Below are 25,305 nucleotides of genomic sequence, written 5' to 3' on the forward strand. Positions count from 1 at the left end.
CGGGCGGTCAAAACCAGGTCCTCCATCTAGTTTAGCTCCTCAACCTTCCTCAACCACATACCAGTTGTAGAAGGCTGTGTTTGTTTCCAGGTGAGGGGAATGCAAGTCTTGGCCGCATTCAGAAGGTGTTGAAGACTAGATTTCTTGTAGACCTTGGCGGGGATTGTGAAAGTGCTCAACAGGAAAATGCTGGATCCTCTGGGACTCTGTAGTCAGTACATTTTTGGATAATCATATGGACCTTCTTTCAGAAACTTCCCAACTTAGTACAGGACCAGAAGAAAGGCAACAACGTCCCATGTTCGTCCTGACATCGCCCACAGAGAGTGGAGGTGGTCGGGGAATATTTATACCACCGGGTAAGAATCTTAAAAATTGGTTTCCTGCACTTACGTGTAAATTGGGTAATATTTGAACGTTGTGTCTTCGAGAATGTTTTACCCAGGTCTAATTCCTGTTTTGCAAAGTTGGGGGGGGGGGCAGGAAGTCCTCGTGTGGAGTGACTAAAAGGGTGTACATTGCTGAAACAGCAGAAATGTGCCATTCTCAGAACAGTAATCTTCAAGTGTAGTCATTTTGCTGCAAAAATTGTCAGGGGTTGAAAGAGTCTGTAGAAAATGGTGTAATTGTGATGCTCTCTAGATATCAAGACAGAAAGGGCCACTACGATCCGTCAGGGCCTGTAACGAGGTTCCCGACGTTGCAAAAGCTTGATAACGCCCTGACTCAATCAATGGGTTAAAAGGTCCTGCAAGGAGACCTGGAGTGAATCAAGGATTACCCAGTATGGGGACCGTGGAGACTCCAAAGAGGACCATCTAACTGTAGAGATAAACTGATAGTACAGACGAGTCGTTGTCCCTATAAGCGGGTGTTTTTTAAGAGGTGGGGGAAGATCCTCAGAACACCAAGGGGATCTATGCAGCAAGACCCGACTCTGGTCTTGCTCTATACGAGGCCAATGTTTTCTATTTTATATTGTGAAAAAAATGTGTGTTTAAGAGATTTGTAAATCATTGCATTCTGTTTTTATATAGAGTTTACACAATATCCCAACTTTTGGAATTGGGGTTGGAACGTATATCATAATTCAAATATATATAGCAGTGCTGATTATCCAGGAACAAGTTCTTTGTGAAATTACTTAGGAATATTTAGGTTATCGTTGGCACATAGACTGAATCCAAAAAAGAAAAAAGCAGGACTTCACATGTACTACATAAACCAAAATACTCCTCATAATCCTTATGTATTGTTTGATTTTTTTTTTTTTAATAAATGTCAAGTGCAAACATGCCATTTATAAAATGCTCTTTTACATAAAAGAGCACATATGCAAAATATATAGACAAGTAAATATTTATAGATCTCCCTACATATATACGGTACCCCATCACAAAGTCATTTTTGTATTTATCCTTGTTGCTGTCACAATACCAATTGGGGGATTACTGTGGGGGGGGGGGGGATATTACGTTATGTATTTCTTAGACTAATGGTCTACTTCATTAGGAGGTGCAAAAGGAGGTATATACTGTATCTAGGATAACATACATATATACAGTCAGGTCCATAAATATTGGGACATAGACACAATTCTTATCTTTTTGGCTCTATACACCAATACAATGGATTTGAAATGAAATAAACAAGACGTGCTTTAACTGCAGACTTTCAGCTTTAATTTGAGGGTATTTACATCCAAATCAGGTGAACGGTGCAGGAATTATAACAGTTTGGATATGTGCCTCCCACTTTTTAAGGGACCAAAAGTAATGGGACAGATTAACATTCATAAATCAAACTTTCACTTTTGAATACTTGGTTGCAAATCCTTTGCAGTCAATAACAGCCTGAAGTCTGGAATGCATAGACATCACCGGATGCTGGGTTTCATCCCTGGCGATGCTATGCCAGGCCTCTACTGCTACTGTCTTCAGTTCCTGCTTGTTCTTGGGGCATTTTCCCTTCAGTTTTGTCTTCGGCAAGTGAAATGCATGCTCAATTGGATTCAGGTCAGGTGATTGACTTGGCCATTGCATAACATTTCACTTCTTTCCCTTAAAAAAATCTTTGGTTGCTTTCACAGTATGCTTCAGGTTATTGTCCATCTGCACTGTGAAGCGCCGTCCAATGAGTTCTGAAGCATTTGGCTGAATATGAGCAGATAATATTGCCTGAAACACTTAGAATGCATCCTGCTGCTTTTGTGAGCAGTCACATCATCAATAAATACAAGAGAACCAGTTCCATTGGCAGCCATACATGCCCACGCCATGACACTACCACCACCATGCTTCACTGATGAGGTTGTATGCTTTGGATCATGAGTAGTTCCTTTCCTTCTCCATACTCTTCTCTTCTCTTCCCATCACTCTGGTACAAGTTGATCTTGGTCTCATCTGTCCATCCGATGTTGTTCCAGAACTGTGAAGACTTTCTTAGATGTTGTTTGGCAAACTCTAATCTGGCCTTCCTGTTTTTGAGGCTCACCAATGGTTTACATCTTGTGGTGAACCCTCTGTATTAAACCCTGGTGAAGTCTTCTCTTGATTGTTGACTTTGACACACATACACTTACCTCCTGGAGAATGTTCTTGATCAGGCCAACTGTTGAGAAGGGTGTTTTTTTCACCAGGAAAATAATTCTTCGGTCATCAACCACAGTTGTTTTCCGTGGTTTTCTGGGTCTTTTGGTGTTGCTGAGCTCATCGTGCATTCTTTGTTTTTAAGGATGTTCCAAACAGTTGATTTGGCCACACCTAATGTTTTTGCTATCTCTCTGATGGGTTTGTTTTGTTTTTTTCAGCCTAATGATGGTTTGCTTCACTGATAGTGACAGCAATTTGGATCTCATATTGAGAGTTGACAGCAACAGATTCTAAATGCAAATAGCACACTTGAAATGAACTCTGGACCTTTTATCTGCTCCTTGTAAATGGGATAATGAGGGAATAACACACACCTGCCCATGGGAATAACAAACACCTGGCCATGGAACAGCTGAGCAGCCAATTTTCCCATTACTTTTGGTCCCTTAAAAAGTGGGAGGCACATATACAAACTGTTGTAATTCCTACACCGTTCACCTGATTTGGATGTAAATACCCTCAAATTAAAGCTGAAAGTTTCATTTTAAATCCATTGTGGTGATGTATAGAGCCAAGATTAGAATTGTGTCGATGTCCCAATATTTATGGACCTGACTGTAGCTATTTTATGCATAATATATTTATATACATGACCAAACAATCCTTTTTATTAACTTACTAGAATAGCATGGTACAGTTACACAGCACACATAAAATCTTTGAAAGCATTCCATCATGCTGTATCCCCAAAATTCAAAACCGGAAGACTGCAAAATAACTTGTTTTTAAAAAAGTTCAATTATGTCAATGTCAAGCTGGGCTCATATGTGGGGGATCATTTGAGATTTTGCCGTAACTAACTATATGTACATACACAAAATAACGTCAGTTACCCCCTGTTTGTTAACTGACCTAGTGAAGGCCCTTCTTACGAGGGCCACATAGCTCTGGTCTGCATTTAAAAGAATCAACCTCCCGATTTTAGTACACTATATATGCCCCATTTGCCATGAACTACTATACTTGAAAAAGTATTCATACCGCTTGAAATTTTCCACATTTTGTCATGTTACAGCCAAAAACATACTTTTTTTTTAATTGAGATTTTATGTAATATAGATCAACACAAAGTGGCACATAATTGAGAAAGTGGAAGGAAAATGATAAATGGTTTTTACAAATATGTGAAAAGTGTGACGTGCATTTGTATTCAGCCCCCCTGAGACAATAGTTTGTAGTCTTTTTGGGTATGTCTCTACGAGCTTTGCGCATCTAGAGAGTGAAATTTTTGCCACAGTTTCTCAGTTGGGTTTAGATCTGGACTTTGACAGGGCCATTCTAACACATGAATATGCATTGATCTAAACCATTCGTTTATAGCTCTGGCTGTATGTTTAGGGTCGTTGACCTGCTGGAAGGTGAACCTCTGCCCTAGTCTCATGTCTTTTGCAGACTCTAAACAGGTTTTCTTCTAGGATTGCCCTGTATTTGGCTCTATCCATCTTCCCATAAACTCTGACCAGCTTCGCTGTCCTTGCTGAACAAAAGCATCCCCACAACATGATGCTGCCACCACCATGTTTCACGATGGGGACGGTGTGTTCAGGGTGATGTGCAATGTTAGCTTTCTGCTACACATGGCGTTTTGCTTTTAGGCCAAAAAGTTCAATTTTGGTCTCATCTGACCAGAGCACCTTCTTCCACATGTTTGCTGCGTCCCCCACAGGGACTTCTTATGGCTTTCTTTCAACAATAGCATTCTTCTTGCCTCTCTTCCATAAAGGCCAGATTGGTGGAGTGCATGAATAGTTGTCCTGTGGACAGATTCTCCCACCTGAGCTGTGGATTTCTGCAGCTCCTCCAGAGTTACGATAGGCTTTTTGGCTGCTTCTCTGAGTAAGGCCAGGTTCACACTAGCTGCAACCGCGGCTCACAGCAGGGGAAACGGTGCGTCCTTGTTCTCGGTTTCAGGTGTGAATCCGGAACAAATTTTTGCCTGAATTCAGACCTGAAACAAAGCCAAAGAAGCACAGGACCCTTTTCCAGTGTGGACCGCAGCTGCCCCAGAGCTGTGTGAATGGGGAAACCCGCATCCAAATCGTATAAGTGTGAACCAAACCTAATGCTCTCCTCGAACGGCCTTACAGTTTAGCTGGACGGCCATGTCTTGGTAGATTTGCAGTTGTGCCATACTCTTTCCATTTTCAGATAATGGATTGAACAGTGCTCCGTGAGATGTTAAAAGCTTCGGATATTTTTTTATAACCTAACCTTGCTTTAAACTTCTTTGCAACTTTATCCCTGACCTGGCGTGTTCCTTGGTCTTTATAATGCTCTTTGTTTACTATAAGGTTCTCTAACAAACCTCCGAGGGCTTCACAGAACAGCTGTATTTATACTGAGATTAAATTACACACAGGAGGGCTCTATTTACTAACTAGGTGACTTCTGAAGGCAATTGGTTCCACTAGATTTACAGTGAGGGGAAAAAGGTATTTGATTCCCTGGTGATTTTGTACGTTTGCTCACTGAGAAAGTGAAAAAGGTAAGTGATCAAATACTTATTTCACTCATTTAAAATGCCAATCAATTTATAATTTATGAATGCATTTTTCTGGATTTTTTTATTGTTATTCTGTCTCTCACTGTTATCATAAGCCTACCATTAAAATTATAGACTGATTATTTGTTTGTCAGTGGGCAATTGTACAAGATCAGCAGGGGGGTCAAATACTTTTTTCCCTCACTGCAGTTAGGGATATCAGCATAAAGGGAGCTGAATACAAATGCATGCCACACTTTTCAGATATTTATTTCTAAAAAAAATTTAAAACCATTTATCATTTTACTTCGACTTCACAATTATGTGCCACTTTGTGTTGATCTATCACATAAAATCCCAATAAAATACATTTATGTTTTTGGTTGTAACATGACAAAATGTGGAAAATTTCTTGGGGTATGAATACTTTTTCAAGGCACTGTAGGTCTCCTATTACCATACATACACTTTCTATGATCACTGTATTGCTAATTCAAACCAGAGAAGGGAAATTAAAGAAACCATGCACTACTGCATTTATCCTGTCACTAGCCCATCACCTATAAATTCAAAACCAAAATACAAGATCACTAATCATCCATAATCCACAAATAAATGGTCGCTGTGGGCAGTGTGCTCAAGTCAGACATCTGTCATACCTATGCATATGTCATACCGCATATGGTGGCGACGCAAAAGGAGGGAAGAGAGTGGTCCTGGTCAACGACCCCAACCCACCCAGAAGGTAAGATCTATAAAATTGACATGACAAAACGTATTTAGAAACCGGTCCAATATCAACAGCCATCACAGGTTTTATATCTGTGGTACAACTGTGTGACGGATCGCCTGGCATCTAGCCTGGGTGCCTCCGTCAAGATACAGCTTTCTCCACTATGGAACCAGAAACTATCCAGCTTTTATAGCTGAATATTGCACCCAAGAACTAGATGACACTAGCTTAGGTGCAAACTGGAACTGACTTTATTGTAAACTCACACAGAATATATACCACACAAAATCAGGTAAGAGCTTGGCCAACAAAATCCCGGCATGTATAAAAAAGGAGATTCACTCCAGAAGTAAAGAGATTATTCTCCCACTCTACAACACTCTGGTCCAGCCACATCTGGAGTATGCTGTCCAGTTCTGGGCACCGGTCCTCAGAAGGATGTGCTGGAACTGGAGAAAGTCCAGAGAAGGACAACAAAAAATTAGGGGAATGGAGGACATCAGCTATGAGGAAAGACTACAAGGATTTAACTTATTCTCTATGGAGAAGAGACGCTTTGGGGGGGGGGGGGGGATATGATATCCATGTACGTGTACTGTACGGGTGATGACCCCAGCATAAGGAACAACCTTTTCAGAGAAAGGGAATACACTAAGACACGTGGCCACTCATTAAAACTAGAGGAAAAACAGTTTAACCTTGAAATACGTAAGGGGTTCTTTACTGTCAGAGCAGTAAGGATGGGGAATTCTCTTCCACAAGCAGTAGTATCAGCAGGGAGCATCGATAGTTTAAAAAAACTATTAGATGGGCACCTTAAAGACTACAACATACAGGGGTATACAATGTACGGTTAACAGCAAACACACACACACATCATAGGTTGAACTGGATGGACTGATGTCTTTTTTCAACATCACAAACTATGTAACTATGTAACATTATCCTAAACAATGCAAACAGAAATAGCAGTACATCTAATATCGAATAGCAGCTAACATAAAAAGTGATCTAATTAGCCTGAACATATAACATCCCACAATGGTTTGGTGACACACAATGAGGAATTATACAATGAGAGAAATACCATTTAATACACATATTATAGCTGGAGACCCCAACATCAGGCTGTTATGAGCTGATTATATTAACATATATTATGAGTCTCTGAGTTTAGAAAGGGCTGGGGGTGGGGTGGGGGGGGGGGTGAAGCAGTCATTGCTGGTTTGGGCACAGAGGCTACAAATCTGTATCAAGGTCCTAGGTTCCGAGATTCTGTTTATTTCTGGGAGACACTGACCTGAATCTGAAGCAAAACCACTCCAAGGGTCCCCCAGGCACACACCTCCCAAGAATAGAGCCCCCTCAAATGCCAGGACCCATAGTCAGTATGCCAAGAGGATATCCTAAAGTCCCCTCCAAAAGCCCCTGTCCTGGTTGGGTCTGTCACAAACTGTATTATGCAGTTCTAGTAAATGAATAATCTGGATAGTTTATTTATTTGTAAGAATGTAATATGCATTGAATAACTACTGCATGTATTTATGTTGTCTTAGATATCTACCTCTTTTTTTTACTCATGATGAAGTATAGACCAGTGATCTAAGAAACATGTAGAGCAGGGATATGCAAACTGTAGCCCTCCAGCTGTTGCAGAACTACAAGTCCCATGAGGCATAGCAAGACTAACAGCCATAAGCATGACACCTGGAGGCAGAGGCAATAATGGGACTTTTTAGTTTTGCAACAGCTGGAGGGCCACAGTTTGCATATCCCTGATGTAGAGGAATATCTCAAATGGGACTTTTTAGTTTTGCAACAGCTGGAGGGCCACAGTTTGCATATCCCTGATGTAGAGGAATCTCTCCCCCAGCATGTCTCCCCAACTGATATTGTGAGGACTATAATGTTGGATACACACTATACAATTTTCTTTAGATTTTTTCCTTCAGACTTACCAAAAACATATAATAACAGCCATCGAACAGGAAGGAGAAAAGTACAGTGCCAATACATTACCGACTCCAGATGAGTATAGCAGAGGTTACCTTCTCCTAAGACAGGCTGTGTCCTGCCGTAGCAGGGGCATGGTCTGCCTGGAGGCACTCTGTGATAGGTCAACCAGATGTTCAGCCAGGTATATGTGCCCCCCCCTTCCCCGAAATACAAATATCTCACAAACTCCCCTTAGGATCCACAAAAGGGCTATCACAGCCACACTGGCATACGGCAAGCACTATACTCTAATACACAGTACCACACATTGATATATAAAAGTACAGCACTAAAAAATACCATTCATTTAAAATTGAGTGTAAACTGATAAATATATGTGAAAATATGTGATCAGCTATCGACTTATTACACTGTGGCGGAATGAAATAAATCTGAAAGCAAACATTTAAAAAGAAATAAACATGAACGTAAGCATGTGAGCCCCAATGAAGAGCCAAGGGAAAAATGTGATCTTCATAGCGTTCAGCAGAAAACAGGTGTGGATCCCAAAAGCCTTCTAATATCAGCACAGCAACACCACCTCAGTGCAGCAGGTGGGGGCTTACAAGAATAGAATGACCCCCAGTAAAGAGTGGTCAAACTTCCCTCAAAGTATCCAACACCGAACAGTCGCCTCACTATATGCCGACTTGTAAACACATATGAAGTTGCAACCCTGTATTCCTATAGTCAACATGACCAGAGAACTCAAAGTGTCTGGTGGGGAAGGGGTGGTCTGTGAAGTCCCATGGACGAAAGAAAAAAGTACTTGTGACAAGCATGGAACTAGCTCTCACTGCTGGGTCGCACTGGTGGCCTGTAGAGATAGAAAGGTTCCATGCAAAAAAACATGGGCACCAAGGTCATTACCTCTCAAAGCTAGGTAAAAAAAAAAACGCCTGTAGCAGATGGGATGGGATGGAAGAGTATGCCCCTGAGTTGTTCAGCTGCCCCTGTTGTGTTTTTTTAATTTGTACCTAACACCCTACTCCTGCTGGTGGTACTATAACACAACAGATCAAGAGCTTAAGAGTCTCTGATGTATTCTTCAATTAATGGAAAAATGGTAGAGAAAGATTTATTTTAATCACAATAAATAGGATGCAGCACATGACTGAGAAGCTTTTTGCTATATAGTTGTCAATGGGACAATCCCTGCCTCTGACAAGGAGCTGCACCAAGTTTGAAAACAGACCTTACTAAGCCACATACCTACCCAGACATTTAAAAAAGAATAAAATAATATATACGTACCTTTTTCAAGGGTCCCCTGGCTGATCCATTAGGACCCTTCCTCTTCTCTTTCAGTGGTGGTGGCATGTGGTCCTTCTTTCTGGACTGTCATAATCAAGTGTGAAGTGCAGTAGAATTCTGAGCCCAGGCTGTGTGATGATGTCTCCTTGGGTCCATCATAGCCTCAGATGAAATAGGTGGCTTTTATTCAACCCACAAAACTGCAAGCATCTAGTTGTGGAGAAGTACTGCAGGGACAGCTCCAGGTTGAGTGTGAGTTTTTTGTTTTTAACTTTAGCTGGGCTATTTATTGAACTGGAGTTCTGCTTTAAACCTGAGCAATACCCATCACCCATTTTTTTTTATTTTACATTAGATGGGCTATTTATTTAACTAGCGTTCTAATTGATACCTGACAAACACCCATCACCCCCTGGCCAAAGCCTTTGTCTTAAAAAAAAAAAAAAACTAAACTATCGCTGGAACTGCAGTGTTTAATTTATTTGTGAAGTCCACCTAAATCTGATAGTTCATCTAATACTGACCTCTCCCTAGACTGACAATGCTGACTTCCAAAAGTTGCCTTTCCAATGCAGTGGAGCCTCCCTAATATAGGAAGTGTGTTACCAGCCAATTCACCAGGTGAAAATTAGGGGAAAAAAGCCTAAAAAAAAGGAAACAAATGCAGCTAAAGCCTAGTACACACAGGCCGAATGTCGGACGACCTTGGGCAGTTCAACAAAAACTTTTGACCTGTGTGTATGGCAGCCAGTTCAACAGAAGCCGGCCATTTGGCTGGCCTCTATCGGATGAGCATGCTGGAGAACCCATCAGCGCTGTCAGCCAATGGCTGACAGCACTGACCAGAGTGTTCTGGCGGGGGCCATCTCCCAGTCAGAACACAGTAGAACAGCAGTAGGATCATTGTACTAACATCAGATTGTTTGTTAGTACAGCGGCTCTAGCCGGAACTGTCATTTTTTATTTCGTTCAACCCAAAACTAGTGGTATGTACTAGGCTTTAGTATTTGTAACAATGTTTTCTCTAGCGCTCATTGACAGACGTAGTCCTCGGTGATACAGCACCTTCGGGTTATGTTGCCTCCACAGGAGCAGGACTAGACAGGAAATTAAAAAGCTCTGGCCACACCCTAGGGGCAGTCCCAGAGGGTATATCCTCTCTCTCTCTGCCTCAGCAAATCAGTTATTTTCTGTCTAGTTAGGAGTAAGGACCTAGATACCTTGCTGGGATCTTAGGTCCTAGCAAGATTTTTTTCTTAAAAGATTTTTTAGACAGCTTTTTTTCTCCAGTGTTCCTGTGAGATCTTCAAGCAAGAAAGCTGAACTGGGCGACGGGCTGGATGTTGAGATCCGGTGGTCACCCCAGTTCAGCCTACGAGCGCGTGCAGGCCATAGCTCCGCGCTGGGTCGGCCGCGACAAAGTCCCATTAAAGGACTGACCCCGCGAGTTAAACGTCTCGCTGAAACGCCAAAGACCATGAGTCACGGCGTCCGTATTGGTCGACAGCCCTCCCGCCCCGGGGGAGAGGGGTACTGTCAGGAGTTGGTGCCCGCCTGGTTCCGGTATGGTGAGTAGTATGTTCCCCCTTTTCCCCTGACGGGTCTTGTGGTGAACGCGGGCCCCTCTCTGTATGGTAAGATAGAGTCCCTCTCTATCCTATAAATGACACAGATCCTCCTACTTTGAGTGTGATTTTATGTGCAAAAAGCCAGGAGGCTTGGTTTGGGAGCTAACAATCTAATTGTATACATGTTAAAAAGATTGTAATCAGTGGCATTCTGGGAATCTTACGGTGATAAGAATAAGCTACCTACCAGTCAGAAGCCACAGACATGTAGACTGCCTTCCTAATCAGATCTCCAGCTATTAGCAGGCCTCCCGAATGGCCATGCGGTCCGCCAGGGCCGGTACCGCCAACCACGCCAAATCCCCATGCAGAGAGAGTGTTGTGTGCCCTGCAGCACACCGCTATTCAGTACAGGCCGCCGCCATTTTTTTTGCTGGATCGCACGAGCCGCCATTTTGGCGTAGCCTCGTGTCTCCAGCATGGGGGCGGCCATGTTTGAGGTGATCCAAACACCTCGTGGAGCTAGGGGAAGCGCCGGAAGGCGTGCAGAGGGGCGGAGCCGCCTCCTTTCTTCCCGGGCAGCCAGCCAAAAGACTTCCTGTTTGTCAAGACAGCGCTGTAACCTGTTGCAGTTAGACTCTGAGCATCAAGTGGTGAGCCTGGGGGTCTATCTCTCTCTCTCTCTCGATCGATAGGGATCCCCTAGCAGGTAACACTAAGGGGCTTTTTGTGGCGCTGGGGGTCTGAAAAAAAAAAAAAAAAGTTTTTTATTTTTGAATTATATTATCCAGGAAGTGACTGGAATTATCATGGACCCTGCCACACATATTCCCCCACCTGTTTCCCTCGAGGGGGCCACGGGACCCGCCGGTGCACAGAGTGTAGAGTCATTTACAGCAATCTTGGAGTCTATGGTGGCTCGGGTGGAGGCGGCCTGTCAGGGACGGGGGTCAAGGAAGCGACCCCCGCCTACCCCTATACTATCTGACACCTCTGACTCAGATTCAGAGATGGTCACTGCAGTTGCAGGTTCCTCTGCAAGGGCTGTTGTCTCAGGTAAAGCCCCCTCAGACAGTGAGGAGGACGTTTCTTCTCCCGCTATAATTCAGGAAGAAGCATTGGTGGACGCACTAGTTGTGGCAGTGCAGGAAACCTTAAAACTTGAGGCTTTACCGGCAGAGGCAACTGAAACAGAGATTCCTTTTGGTACTAATAAGCCCATCAAAACGGTGAAGGTTTTTCCTGTACCCAAGTGTTTTGGTAATCAGATTAAAGGAGAATGGGAGCATTCTAAACGTACCTTTACTATTTCCAAGCGTATTGCTAGACGCTATCCGTTTGAGGAATCCATCATTAAGAAATGGACGGTACCACCAGTGGTGGATCCACCTATTTCCAGGCTGAATAAGGCCACGGTTATCCCAGTAGAGGACACTTCGTCCTTTAAGGATCCGGTGGATCGAAAGATGGAAGCAGAGTCCCGCACCATCTTCTCTCTGATAGGGTCAGCATTTAGACCAGTAATTGTTATTGGTCTAGTTTCCCAGACACTTACGGAATGGGCGAGAATGGTACGCCAAGACCTTAGGGGAAAAGATATTCCCCAGGAGACATCTGATTTGATGGAACAGATTATACAAGGGCTACAGTTTATCTGTGACGCAGCCTTGGACACTACTCCCTTATTAGGGCATGCATCTATGTCATCGGTCATCCTCAGACGTGTGCTGTGGTTAAAATGCTGGTCAGCTGACCTAGGTTCCAAAAAGACCTTGACAAATCTCCCTTTTCAGGGGAATCGTCTATTTGGGGCCAACCTAGATGAAATCATTAAGGATGCCACTGGGGGCAAGAGCACTTTTTTGCCACAGGCTGCTAAAGCTAAGGGACCTCGCAACAAGCGAGGACCTTTCTTTACCGCCCATAAAGGGCGCCCGGCTGGTACAAGCGGGAAAGGCAAGACTCCTCCAGGAGGGTTCAAGAAGGGCTGGTCGGACAAGCAGAGGACCAACCCAGCCAAACCCGAAGCAAAGGAGTACACAGCTTGAAGGTGCGCCCCCACCCGGTTTCAGGGTGGGGGGACGTTTTCACCGGTATTCAGGACATTAGATCGAGCATCAACCACTACTACCGGTGCGATTCTTCCCTTCCAACATTTAAGTACTACAGGAAGCGGTAGTTACCGTTCCCTGAATAGATCTTTTCCTTTACCTTTTCCTAAGATTAGTCCCTATACCTCACAGGAATCGGATCTGGTTGACCAGATAGGCCAAGTAGCCTCTAGTCGGGTGACTTCGGTCCCTGAGGTTCAACCAGAAAAGATCACCCTTCCTGATAACAATCAGGTATCTAATAAATGTGTGGGAACAGAAAACGACCAGACTTTCTCGGATGGTCGGGGCCAGATAGCTCTAGGGACGCCTGGTTCAGATCCAGTCAGCACCAGTGGTCCTAGAAATTCTAGGCTGGCCTCCTCAAGCCGGCCTGGCCGACTTGGACATGCTAGTCGCAGACGTTCCGTGGGAACTTCGTCTCAGGGAGTGTCTGTGGTCTCAAGGACCAATTTACCATCATGCTTTACAGTCGCTGGTTTTAATGGCCTGGCCATTGAGACCCAAGTACTGAAGGACAGAGGTTTGTCAGCTTCAGTCATTCCTACCCTTATTAAAGCAAGGAAAGCGACTTCCAGCAAGGTCTATTATCACACATGGAAGACTTATATTGCGTGGTGCGAATCTTTAGGATTTCCTCCACGTACCTATTCGGTGACTCGAATATTGGCCTTTTTGCAACAAGGGGTTGAGCAGAAGCTAGCCTTGAGCACCATCAAGGGTCAAGTTTCAGCATTAGCAATCTTCTTTCAGAAGCCTTTAGCTACCAAGTCCTTGGTGCGGAATTTCATCCAGGGGGTGCGGCACCTGGCTCCACCAGTCCGCGCGCCCTTACCGCCCTGGGATCTTAATTTGGTTTTGTCGGTTCTACAGAAACCTCCATTTGAAAACATCAGGGAGATTCCCTTGCTTACTTTATCCCAGAAGGTGGCCTTCTTGGTGGCTATTACTTCTGCTCGCAGGGTGTCAGAACTGGCTGCATTATCATGCCAGTCCCCATACCTAGTGATTCATAGGGATAAGGTAGTACTTCATCCTAAGCCATCTTTTCTTCCTAAGGTGGTTTCAGATTTTCATCTGAATGAAGATATTGTACTACCTTCCTTGTGTCCTCAGCCCAAGCATCATCGGGAACATGCGTTGCATTCCTTAGATGTGGTTCGGGCAATCAGGGTATACCTGAAAGCTACGGAATCATTCCGTAAGACGGATTCACTTTTTGTGATCACGGATGGCCCCAGAAAGGGTTTGCCTGCATCTGCCGCGACCATTGCTAAATGGATTAGACAAACGGTGGTACAGGCTTATTCTATTAAGGGTCAGAGTCCTCCGTTCCCTGTTAGGGCGCACTCCACTCGAGCGCTCAGTACTTCCTGGGCCTTTCGCCATCAGGCGTCAGTGGTCCAGGTATGTAAGGCGGCCACCTGGTCGTCGGTACATACCTTTACAAAGTTCTATAAAATTGATGTGACGGCATCGGCGGATGCCTCATTTGGCCGCAAGGTTTTGCAGGCCGCAATTTGAGGAGACCGGTGGTCTACCTCGAGGGTTTTTTCTGTTTGAGAAAAAAAAAAAAAAAAAAAATTTTTCTCTTTTTTGTTGAGTCTCATCATTAAGGATGAGCATTGTAAACTTCTAGTTGGCACCGGTTGGGCCTTCTAGATTGGGATTTGATTTTCATTTTCCCACCCCTCATTTGTGATACTGCTCTGGGACGTCCCGAAGGTGCTGTATCACCGAGGACTACGTCTGTCAATGAGCGCTAGAGAAAAATGGATTTTTGTAAGATCTTACCGTAAAATCCTTTTCTCTTAGCTCATTGACAGACGTAGTCCCCGCCCCTCTGTTTTTTTTAGTTGGGTTGGGTTAAAATCTCTAAAGACTGCTTTTTCACATAACTGATTTGCTGAGGCAGAGAGAGAGAGGATATACCCTCTGGGACTGCCCCTAGGGTGTGGCCAGAGCTTTTTAATTTCCTGTCTAGTCCTGCTCCTGTGGAGGCAACATAACCCGAAGGTGCTGTATCACCGAGGACTAAGTCTGTCAATGAGCTAAGAGAAAAGGATTTTACGGTAAGATCTTACAAAAATCAATTTTTTTTGAATTTAAAGTGGTTCTAAAGGCTCAATGTTATTTTTTACCTCAATGCATTGTATGAAAAGAGAGAGTGGGGCTGAGCCACGGCTCCATGTCTGAATGGATACACCGAGCCTCAGCTCAGGTACCCCCCAAAGCAAGCTGCTTGCTATAGGGGCACTCGGCAGGAGGGAGGAGTCAGGAGCACTGACGAGGGATCGGAAAAGAGGAGGATCTGGGCTGCTCTGTGCAAAGCTATTACACAGAGCAGGTAAGTATAACATGTTTATTATTTTTTAAACAAAAAAAAAAGAAGACTTTAACTGAGCCCCATCTTAAACCCTCGAGCAACGGCTCCCTGAAGTGGCTCTCTCTTTATTGACCTAGAGGGAGCTATTGGTTCCCGATGCTGTCAATCACAGCCAGTGAGCCAATGAGAAGAGAGCAGGGTAGACCGAGCCGTGGTCCGTGTGTTAATGGACAATGCCTATTCACAGGAGCGCGCCTTGGGAGCGACCCTGCTAGAGTGACCCCAAAGCCTTGCTATTGGGGGCACTCGTCAGGGGGAAGCCAGGACCGCAGATGGTGGAACCAAAAAGAAAAAGATTGGGGCTGCTCTGTGCAAAACCAGTGCACAGAGCAGGTAAGTATAGAATGTTGTTTATTTTTGTAAAAAAAAAAAAAAATCTTGCCTTTAGAAACACTTTTTAATACAGTTTTAAGTCTGCAATACCTCACAGACTTCCAATATTCATCTGGTCAAATAACAGTTATTTACATACGTTTAGAACAGTCTAGACTGCTACTTAATATTACATGTGAAGACTTACATGTAAGTGTCCTGGCCTCATCTTCTCAACATATGGAAAAAAATGTTTATCATGTAAAGCTGTGTTTTCTAAATTAGTTAAATTATTGGAATCCTAATCTTAAGAGCACTATAATTTTATCATCAGTCCAGGACAAACACTATTTGTAGATGAGAACTGAAGCAGGACTTATTTGTCCAGAAATGGCAGCTATCATCAGCTTTTTTATATAAAGCATTATTTTTTTGTAACATTGAAAAAGATACAGATCATAAATTAGATCTGGTTGCCTAATTAGTCAGGTTCGAAAAATTGCGCATGTCTACTGAGTTCAACCAAAAAAATTATGATAAATTTAAAACATGCATCTTAAGAATCTTAACACACAGTTGGTCCAGAGGAAGGAAAAAACACCTTAAAGCGTGGTTCAAATTCATCCAGTTATGAAAAAAAATATCTTTATTGATCCCATAAGGCAAAAAGATATTCCCTGGATCAACAATCTGTAGAGTTATTACCAATGAATATTAATAGTCCGTTATATGTAAACAATCTAGCACCTGTTAGCACCTGAAAGTCTGTATCACATTTTCACAACTCTTATTGTGTAAAGAAGCCTTTCCATATGCTGAGGATACAATTCAAATCGTCTAGACCAGTGTTTTTCAACCTTTTTTCACTCAAGGCACCCTTTACAATCCTGCACAATCTCAAGGCACCCCATTTTAAATTTTAAAAACAAAATTAAGAGTTTTACGTAATGCAGCAACACCTATATGCGTAGGACACCCAACATTAGCGGTGATTTATTCTCCCAAAGCAAACACCTTTGTACACTGGTAGTAACTAGTATTCCAATGTTTCCCTTCTCCCTCAGTTTCTTTTCCTCACTCACCTAATGTGACCCCAGTGCTAATGGAGAGGGGCAGGGAACGGGCAAACAAGAGTGCTGTGCAGGTGACCAACGTCCTCCTTATCAACCGATAATGCCATTGGTTGTTAGGACACTGGCGGCTAGAAGGTCGTAATGGTGCACAATGAAAGCCTGTGGCTTTATGTAACTAAAAGGAAGGCTTGACCCACCTGCACAATTTTTGTGCACTTTCTAGGCATTTTACCAAGGCACCCCTGAAGATACCTGAAGGCACCCCGGTTGAAAGGCTGCTCTAGACACAGACAGTGCCCCCTTATTATTGCAGTAAGTAAACAAAGTTGCTGCAACCTTACTGTATAGACAATTTATGTATTTATACCTCTCCCCCCATCCTTTATTCTTTCATCATAGCTGAGGTCTTTCATATCCCTTAGGGCCAGTTCACACCATAGAAATGCAGTCCGGATGTGTTCTGCAAGCGTGTTTTTGATGCAGTCCAGTGCATTTTTCCCACTCTTTTTTCTTAACCCTAAATAAGGACGTGTGTTCCAGTGCATTTTTGGTGCGTTTAGGTGCATTCTTGATGTATTTTACCGCGTTCCAGTACAGTCCAGTGCATAAAAAATGCAGCATGTTCTACTTTTGTTTCTGGAACTGGAACGCACTGGAACTGACCACACTGGTGTGAACTATACCATTGAAAACCAAATAACCTACTATCCATGCGGTCTTGATGCAAAAAAAAAAAATGGACCGGACTGCATATGGTGTGAACTGGCTAATGTTTTTGTGCTTCAGCGCTCTTTCCAGTTCCACAACATCCCAATTTCCAATGTTTTCCTTGATCACATCTTGAGTGACATCCTATAAATAAAAAGCTTAAAAAATAGCAAACGTAAAAAAAAAAAAAAAAAAAATAGCAAACGTAGCCAAGGACTCTCTGATAAATAGTACACATTCCATGTTATGAAGATCTTCCTGTGCAGGAAGTGCCCTTTATACTAGTGACAGCAGCACTCACCTCCAGTTCTGCAATAATGCGATCTTCATCATCATCGTCTTTTATGCCCGAAGCAATTATGGGTGGTGTAGAGGCAGGGCGAACAACTTCAGACACAGTCCGGCGAAGCTTCACCTGAGGTTTTTGGCTCTCCAGTTCCTCAGAGTCGGACTTCTATTATGGAGGAGAGAAATCAGCTGACCCTTTCCATAACATTACTGTTTTGCTGATAAAGAATAAAATTGTATGCCAAATATGTTCATGCAACCCACTCACTAGATCTACTTGGTAATATTGCTGAGCTTTCTGTTGTCAGTTGAGGGAATGGCCATGCCATTGGCTGCACCATCCTAAAAGCAGCAGATTTTGTGCCTTATGTATAATTTAAAGTGCACAAGTGACTAAATAAAAAAGTGCATGTGCACTTGTGAATAAATAATAAAATCACAAAATATAAAGCAATAGACATTCCATAGGCAATGTATACAAAGATGCACAAATATAAACTGAAGAACGTGGGGATATAGATAAAACCTCAAGTAAAAAAGTGACAATGTGTATCGATTCAAAGTGAGTCTATTAAAAAAAAAAAAAAAACAAGCGTAAAACAACGAAGTATGAACAGTCCAATGCACATAGAATAAGTGCACGTGAAATTAGTTCACCCAAAAAAGGCGTTGGGACTGATGTCTAAAAAATCCAAATGTGTGCTGGACTCACAGCTGTAAGGTTACAGCATGGATGTATAACTTTCCATTTAGATTCTTATGCTTCCTATTGCTTCCAGGGATCATCCTGTTGTGGCCCCAGCTGGTGGTAAACTATGATTAGAGGACAGGTGTCCCATCTATGATGGTCTGGGGGGCTCTCCAGATGTATCCTCAGTAGGGGGTTATATGTGTAAGAAAGAAAAGCTCCAAATAGTGTAAAACTATTTCACAATTTTATTAAAATGAAAATAAAACTTTTCATGCCATTTGCACATTCACCCCTAGCAATCAATTCATATTTTTTGTGGATAAGCTCTTCCCTACCTACCCTCGGGTTGATATTTAATTGGTGGAGGTTCGGGATTCCAGTCTCCACCCAGGTATCCATGTGTCTGACGTTTACATATCTGTGCACTGATCGTTCCCCATTTTCTTTTGGGGTAGGTGATCGGTATTCTCATACACTTTATACATTTTTAACTAATCTTACATACCCTTTTAGGGTTAGGTGATCGTTATTCTCATGCATTTTAATTTTTTTTTAAATTTTATATATTCTTTAGGCTTAATTTTAGTACTTTGTGCCCAGTCATATAGTTTATTTTATTGTTTAGCTCATGCAGTTTGCCATTATATCTATTTTATTTTACAATAATATTGTATTGGCTCTTGGACGTCTTTTAACATTGTGATCACTGTAACATTTCAGTTATCCGTGGGCGCTATATGCTTGTTAGTCTTTATTTGTTTTTATACATTTTGGCAATCTGCTTCCCCTGGGGGCGGAGCCTGTGATGTCATCACACACTTGTACAAAGTGAACCATCTGTGTGCACCAGAGCTAGTGCACTTATAAATGTGGGTGTGATTATTTGTATTTATTAAAGACCCATTTTTATATATTTATACAATTTTATACAACAACATATTCGTTTTTTTCCTACTCTTACGACATCTTTTATGATGCACACAGTCTCCCCTGGAGGTGAGTGCATAGATTGACCAGTGGGGGGCACTTTTGTTTTTTTTTGTTTTTTGAGAGAAACACAAGATTTGCACTGAAGTTTATTACTGCATTTCGGATTATTCCGAGAGTGTGTGAGCATGTGAATAGTGAATGGACTGGATTTTATGATCACTTCTCTAGAAGTACAATTTACACTATCCATTTAGGATTGCTGAGTTGTTATGGTTATTTTAACTTCATGTTACTTTTGAGTATTTACCAAACAGTTCACACATTTGATATGTCACTAGAAAATATAATTGTCTTTTTGTTTTTTTGTTAACCTATTAGGGGTCATCTCCACTACTGCTTCATTTATATTTATTGGTTTCATTAATATTTAACACATGTTTGCATTTTATGTGATTATTTGAGCTAGCTGGATAGGTAGCGCTTCAAATTTCTTTATTTTTATATGTAGGAACACAGTCAGTGTTAAGCAGCAACCTTGAGAATATTTATTTTATTTATTTAATTACCCATCACACCACCTATAGTAGCATGGAAGTTTCACCACACATTTTGTACGATTAGTACTGTGTTATTCCTTTTTTAGAAAGCAAAGGAGAAGAGCTCCCAGAAAAACAATGTCGTAGGTATACACTAGTAATGTCCTGTTACCCACAGTACAAAAATTTCTGCAGTAAAAACAAAATATTGTTGGAAAATCATCCTCAGCTAACACTTCCAGGAGTGTTGGCGTTACCCTACTTTGCTCTGTGGTACCTTCTGCCAGCCCCTTCATCACTACAGACACAGTACCAATGGTAGCCCCTTTCTTTACAGGGGGCACTTCCGTTTTTTAAAGAACTGACAGAGTTGCTTTCAAGTCTTTATCTCAGGCAGCTCAACTCACCTTGCTACTCCTCAGAAGTTACGTGTCTGTCCTCTAGCTATCTAATCTAAAATGTCGAGCAGGTTCTTGGGGGGCATAAATGACTGTTGAAACTTTTCTGTAAAAGTGATCTGGGTGCCTATAGAACTACCAGGTTACTTTTTTGTAACTAAGACTAGTTCCCCATCAAGCCTGCTTCACATTTGAGTGACAGTGCACAGAAGCAGGTGGATTTGAAAGCCACTATTGGATCAAATAGCGGCTATGGATCCCATGCACCTTCAATCAAAAGTGAAGCAAACCTGATGGGGAACCTAGTTTCTCAGTTCATCATCCTGCCCTAGTAAAAAAAAATCCTTGGCCAAGTGGTCGGGTGGGTAACCCACGTCCCCGGCGGCTGAATCAGATTCAGCATCTGATGAAACAGATGAGGCAGGGGAAGGTGGGGGGCAGGGGCGCTTTTTGCTAGCCCGTCGCCCGAAAGCCACCTCTACTCGGGACACAAGGGACTCCAGAACCGCCTTAAGTGCATGGATGAATGGTTGGGACCTGGAAGGACCTGCAGCCTCAGATAGGGGATCAGGAGGGGAAATATGCTTCAAAGACTCCATTAACGTCACCAGGGGTGTAAAAAGGTGTAAAACACTGCTAAGGGACAACCCCAACCGCGCTGGCAGCACCACACCCGGTGGCCAGGCACAAAGCACCAAGTGATCCTCAGCAGAGAGGGAGAGGACCCCACCAGTCTCACCACCTCTAATACTTTTCTGGGGACAACCCAAAATTTGGGGTTTTCTTTTACTTTCACTTTCAATGATAATGGTAAACATGACACATAGAAAGGGGTGAATCTCCTTAACCGCTTGCCGACTGCTCACAGTATATTTACTGCGGCAGTCAGCCCCTCACAGGCAGAGCGACGTAGGTCTACGTCGCTAGCCTGTGAGGCTCTGGGGAGCCGATGTCCGATGTCCGCCGGTCACTTGGCGTTCGTTGGGGGAGAGGGAGAAAGTCAGGCGGCTTGTGTAAACAAGCCACCTGTCATTCTCCCCTGTGTAGAAACACTGATCACACGGTTCTACAATGTAGGACCGTTGATCAGTGTTCCTACAGCTCAAGCCACAGCCAATCACAGTAAGAATGACGCCCCTAGGGACACACACACAGCCCCTCCCTCTCAAATAAAGTTAACCCCTTCACTACCAGTGTATTTTTACAGTAACAGTGCATATGTATAGCACTGATTACTGTAGAAATGTCACTGGTAACCCCAAAAGTGTCAAAAATGTCAGTCAAGGGTCCGATCTGTCCGCCGCAATGTCGCAGTACCGCAAAAAAAATCGAAGATCGCCGCCATTACGCGTTAAAAAAAAAAACAACAAAAATTACAAAAATCTTTCCCTTTGTTGGTAAACGCGATAACTTTTGCGCAAACCAATAAAAATACGCTTTTTGCGATTTTTTTTACCAAACATATGTAGCATAAAACAAATTGGCCGGAAATGTTAAAAAATTTTGATTTTTACATTTTTTTGGGGGGAATTTCATATAAAAATATGTGAAAAATATTGTTATTTTTGCAAAATTTACGCACTCTTTTTGTTTATAGCGCATGATCAAAAAATCGCACAGGTGATCAAATACCACCAAAAGAAAGCTCTGTTTGTGGGAAAAAAAGGACGTCAAATTCGTTTAGGTACAACGTCGCACGACCGTGCAATTGTCCGTTAAAGTCACGCAGTGCCGAATCGCAAAATACCCCCTGGTCTTTTAGCAGCCAAATCCTCCGGGGCTTAAGTGGTTAAAAGGGGCACAGACAGCAAAAAAAAAAAAAAACTAACAGGTGTTCTAATCCTTCTCCTCTGTATCCAAAACTTAAAAAAAAAAAAGTTTTGCCCTTTAGTTATGCTTAATGATTACCTGCTAATCTAATAAAATGAAAACCGTTATGTCTAATAGTAGGCCTTATGTGTGACATTGAATCCCAGTAAACCATGTGACTGCTGTAATTCTGATCTTATGCAATTAACTCAATATATATGAAAAAAAAAAAAAAATCAAGGAATGTTCATTATTATTCATGCTTCGTTCTTCTATATAACAGTACTAGAATGCCAGAATACAGAGCAATCAAATTAAGCTTGTAAAAATAAGTTTATAGTCCAGCCAGTCTTTGCATATAATGTCTAATATTTCTTCTCTCACCTTGATAAATGTTGAATCCTTCTTGCTGGTGACAATCACCTCTCCTGTTCGGGTTGTGGTGATACCATGTGAGGATGGAAAACTACGGCGTGGTGGAGGAGGAGGCGGCGATTTAGATGGTTTCTCGGTCCGGTACCTGGGCACTGTCAGTTCATCTGAAAATAACAGCAAAGCCCAGCTTATTACCCACACAATTCCAAAATTCTTCTAAGGCTAAAAGCAATAGTGTAAGTGTTCTTACCTGAGCCCCTCCTCCCGTTAGCATCTATTTTGGTACCAAGTTTCTGTGCTTGCTGTGGTTTGCTGGTACGGTGCTCTGGGGTAGATGTCCCACTTCCAGTTGGTTTGTGCTTGGCAGCAAAGTCCAAATCTGGGATAGCCTTCATGAGCTCGGCCTGGGTTTCTTCCAAAAGCCGGTTAATATCCTTAGCACTGTACTGTGTCAGTGCGGCTCTTTTCTCCTCCCAGTCACGCTCTGCTGCCTATTGTAGGAATTTGTAAAAAATAGAATGTAAATGGTAAAAAATAGAAACATGTCTCATAGAACATGTTCAGCATAGGCATGCGCACAGGCTGAGCCAAGTTTCCCTGGGCACACCCCAATCACCCCATGCACAGAAGGCTATGATGCCAGCCCTGTGCTTTCCAATCATTACTGTCAATTCTGTATTTAGAAGTGACAGCACTCTTGTGGCTGCACCAAACCCTCCCCACCATCCCTGAGCACAGCTGCTGTGATATACAAGAGGGTGGGAAGGCATTGCTAGTGTTAGGCATTGCCCTGCTCTAATTGCCAACCGCTGCCCGTCACACTAGGGTAAAAACTCTAACCTGTCTTATCACAGACTATGCCTAGGAGACTGGGAGTAAGAATATCTCCAACCCCCCATCAAGCTATACTGTATCTGAGGTCTGTGTTGGGAGGGGAAATTTGGGGGGTATTTTTTGGTGGCAGTTGTACAGCTAGTGGGAGGGGGGAATTGTGATGTCAGGAGAGGATTTACAGTGGATGAGGGGATAGTGGGGCTTGTGCTAGGATTGGGATGCCAATCCAGTCAAAGATGTAGGAGTGGGCAGCAGTACACCGCTGACCCCTGAACTCTACAAACTGTTCACCCCTGAACCCTGCACTCTGTACACTGCTCATCCCTGAACCCTGCACTCTGTACACTACTCATCCCTGAACCCTGCACTCTGTACACTGCTCATCCCTGAACCCTGCACTCTGTACACTGCTCATCCCTGAACCCTGCAATCTGTACACTGCTCATCCCTGAAACCTGTAATCTGTACACTGCTCATCCCTGAACCCTGTACTCTGTACACTGCTCATCCCTGAACCCTGCACTCTGTACACTGCCCATCCCTGAACCCTGCACTCTGTACACTGCCCATCCCTGAACCCTGCACTCTGTACACTGCCCATCCCTGAACCCTGCACTCTGTACACTGCCCATCCCTGAACTCCACACTCTGTACACTGCCCATCCCTGAACTCCACACTCTGTACACTGCCCATCCCTGAACTCCACACTCTGTACACTGTGCACCCCTGAACTCCACACTCTGTACACTGTGCACCCCTGAACCCTGTACTCTGTACACTGTGCACTCCTGAACTCAGCACTCTGTGCACTCCTGAACTCAGCACTCTGTGCACTGTACACCCCTGAACTCAGCACTCTGTACACTGTGCACCCCTGAACTCAGCACTCTGTACACTGTGCACCCCTGAACTCAGCACTCTGTACACTGTGCACCCCTGAACTCAGCACTCTGTACACTGTGCACCCCTGAACTCAGCCCTCTGTACACCCCTGAACTCAGCACTCTGTACACTGTGCACCCCTGAACTCAGCACTCTGTACACCCCTGAACTCGGCACTCTGTACACTGTGCACCCCTGAACATTGTGCATTCCTAAACCCTGCACTCTGTATACTGAACCCTGAACTCTATGTTCAAAGCTAATTCCTGAACTCTGCAGTCTAAGTAGCACACTCCTGAACTCTGCATTCTGTATGTAATACACTCCTAGTTATTAATGCTCCTTTAAGACCCTCCATCTCTTAGTGCAATTTGGCCACACCTGCCATTTGCTGCTGCACGCTCTCCCACCCTTGCCTGGAGGGAAAAGTGAGGGGCGTGGTATATATATATATATATATATATATATATATATATATATATATATATATATACAGTATGTGTGTGTGTGTATATATATATATATATATGTATACACCAGTCACTGGGCCAGGTGCATGCATGGTGCATTCTCACAAATCAGCTCTTTCGACGATACTGCGTGACAATATGTGTCCGCTCGACGCTAAGGCCCAGCCATCGAGAGGCTCCATATTTGCGTGCACTCAGCGCCAACAGGTTAATTTGCAGGAATTTATTCTCACTTCCTTTTTGGCTACGAGACAGGATTTCGGGGAGATCTCCCCAATGGGACACAGATCGGGGAAAAAAAAATACTGACAGGGGTTATAACTCTTCCTTGCTCTATCCAAAATGGAAAAAAAAAGTTTTGCCTATAGTTCTACTTTATCTAATTTCTCCACTGTATCTATAGAAGGAGCAATGTCTGTCACACAGGCTGCAATTTAAACTCCCTTGCCTTTGTTCACTTCAATTACATGGTGGATTCATAGGTCTAGTTAGACAGGTTTAAAAAATGTCCATCTAGTTCCACCAATAGTATAGAAAAACACAAAACAAATAGAAAACATCCATGTACACAATTCTATAACCACAGTTGATCCAGAGGAAGGTAAACCCCAATAAAGCATGATCCGATTTACATATTTAAAATTATAGTAGTTCATACAAGAATAATATGAATGTTTGTTCTTCCTTTTCAGCTCACAGGAAGTAATAAAAGAAAACGTCTAAGGACTGGTAAGCTGCAACATATTACATTTTTTTTTGTTTTTGGGTTTATATACAATGGGGAAAATAATTATTTGAACCCCTGCAGATTTTGTAAG

The 25,305-nt window shown here is 43.0% G+C and overlaps 1 protein-coding gene across 10 annotated transcripts in view; it reads right to left on the reverse strand.

The window, feature by feature from the left end:
• The window catches only part of SRCIN1 (SRC kinase signaling inhibitor 1), a gene marked incomplete at its 3' end in the record, with an annotated part of 894,005 nt that overhangs the window by 34,631 nt on the left and 834,069 nt on the right, over window positions 1–25,305 (reverse strand). For all 10 annotated transcript variants that reach the window (XM_082272513.1, XM_082272514.1, XM_082272511.1 and 7 more), the window contains 3 exons: window positions 22,551–22,791; window positions 22,310–22,464; window positions 17,575–17,727 (listed from right to left, as the gene is read on the reverse strand). In XM_082272513.1, the coding sequence (XP_082128639.1) occupies window positions 17,575–17,727; window positions 22,310–22,464; window positions 22,551–22,791 (549 nt within the window). The remainder of the gene's footprint in view (window positions 1–17,574; window positions 17,728–22,309; window positions 22,465–22,550; window positions 22,792–25,305) is intronic.

The sequence above is a fragment of the Pelophylax lessonae genome, assembly GCF_965119305.1.
Source record: "Pelophylax lessonae genome assembly, chromosome: 11".
Lineage (NCBI taxonomy): Eukaryota > Metazoa > Chordata > Amphibia > Anura > Ranidae > Pelophylax > Pelophylax lessonae.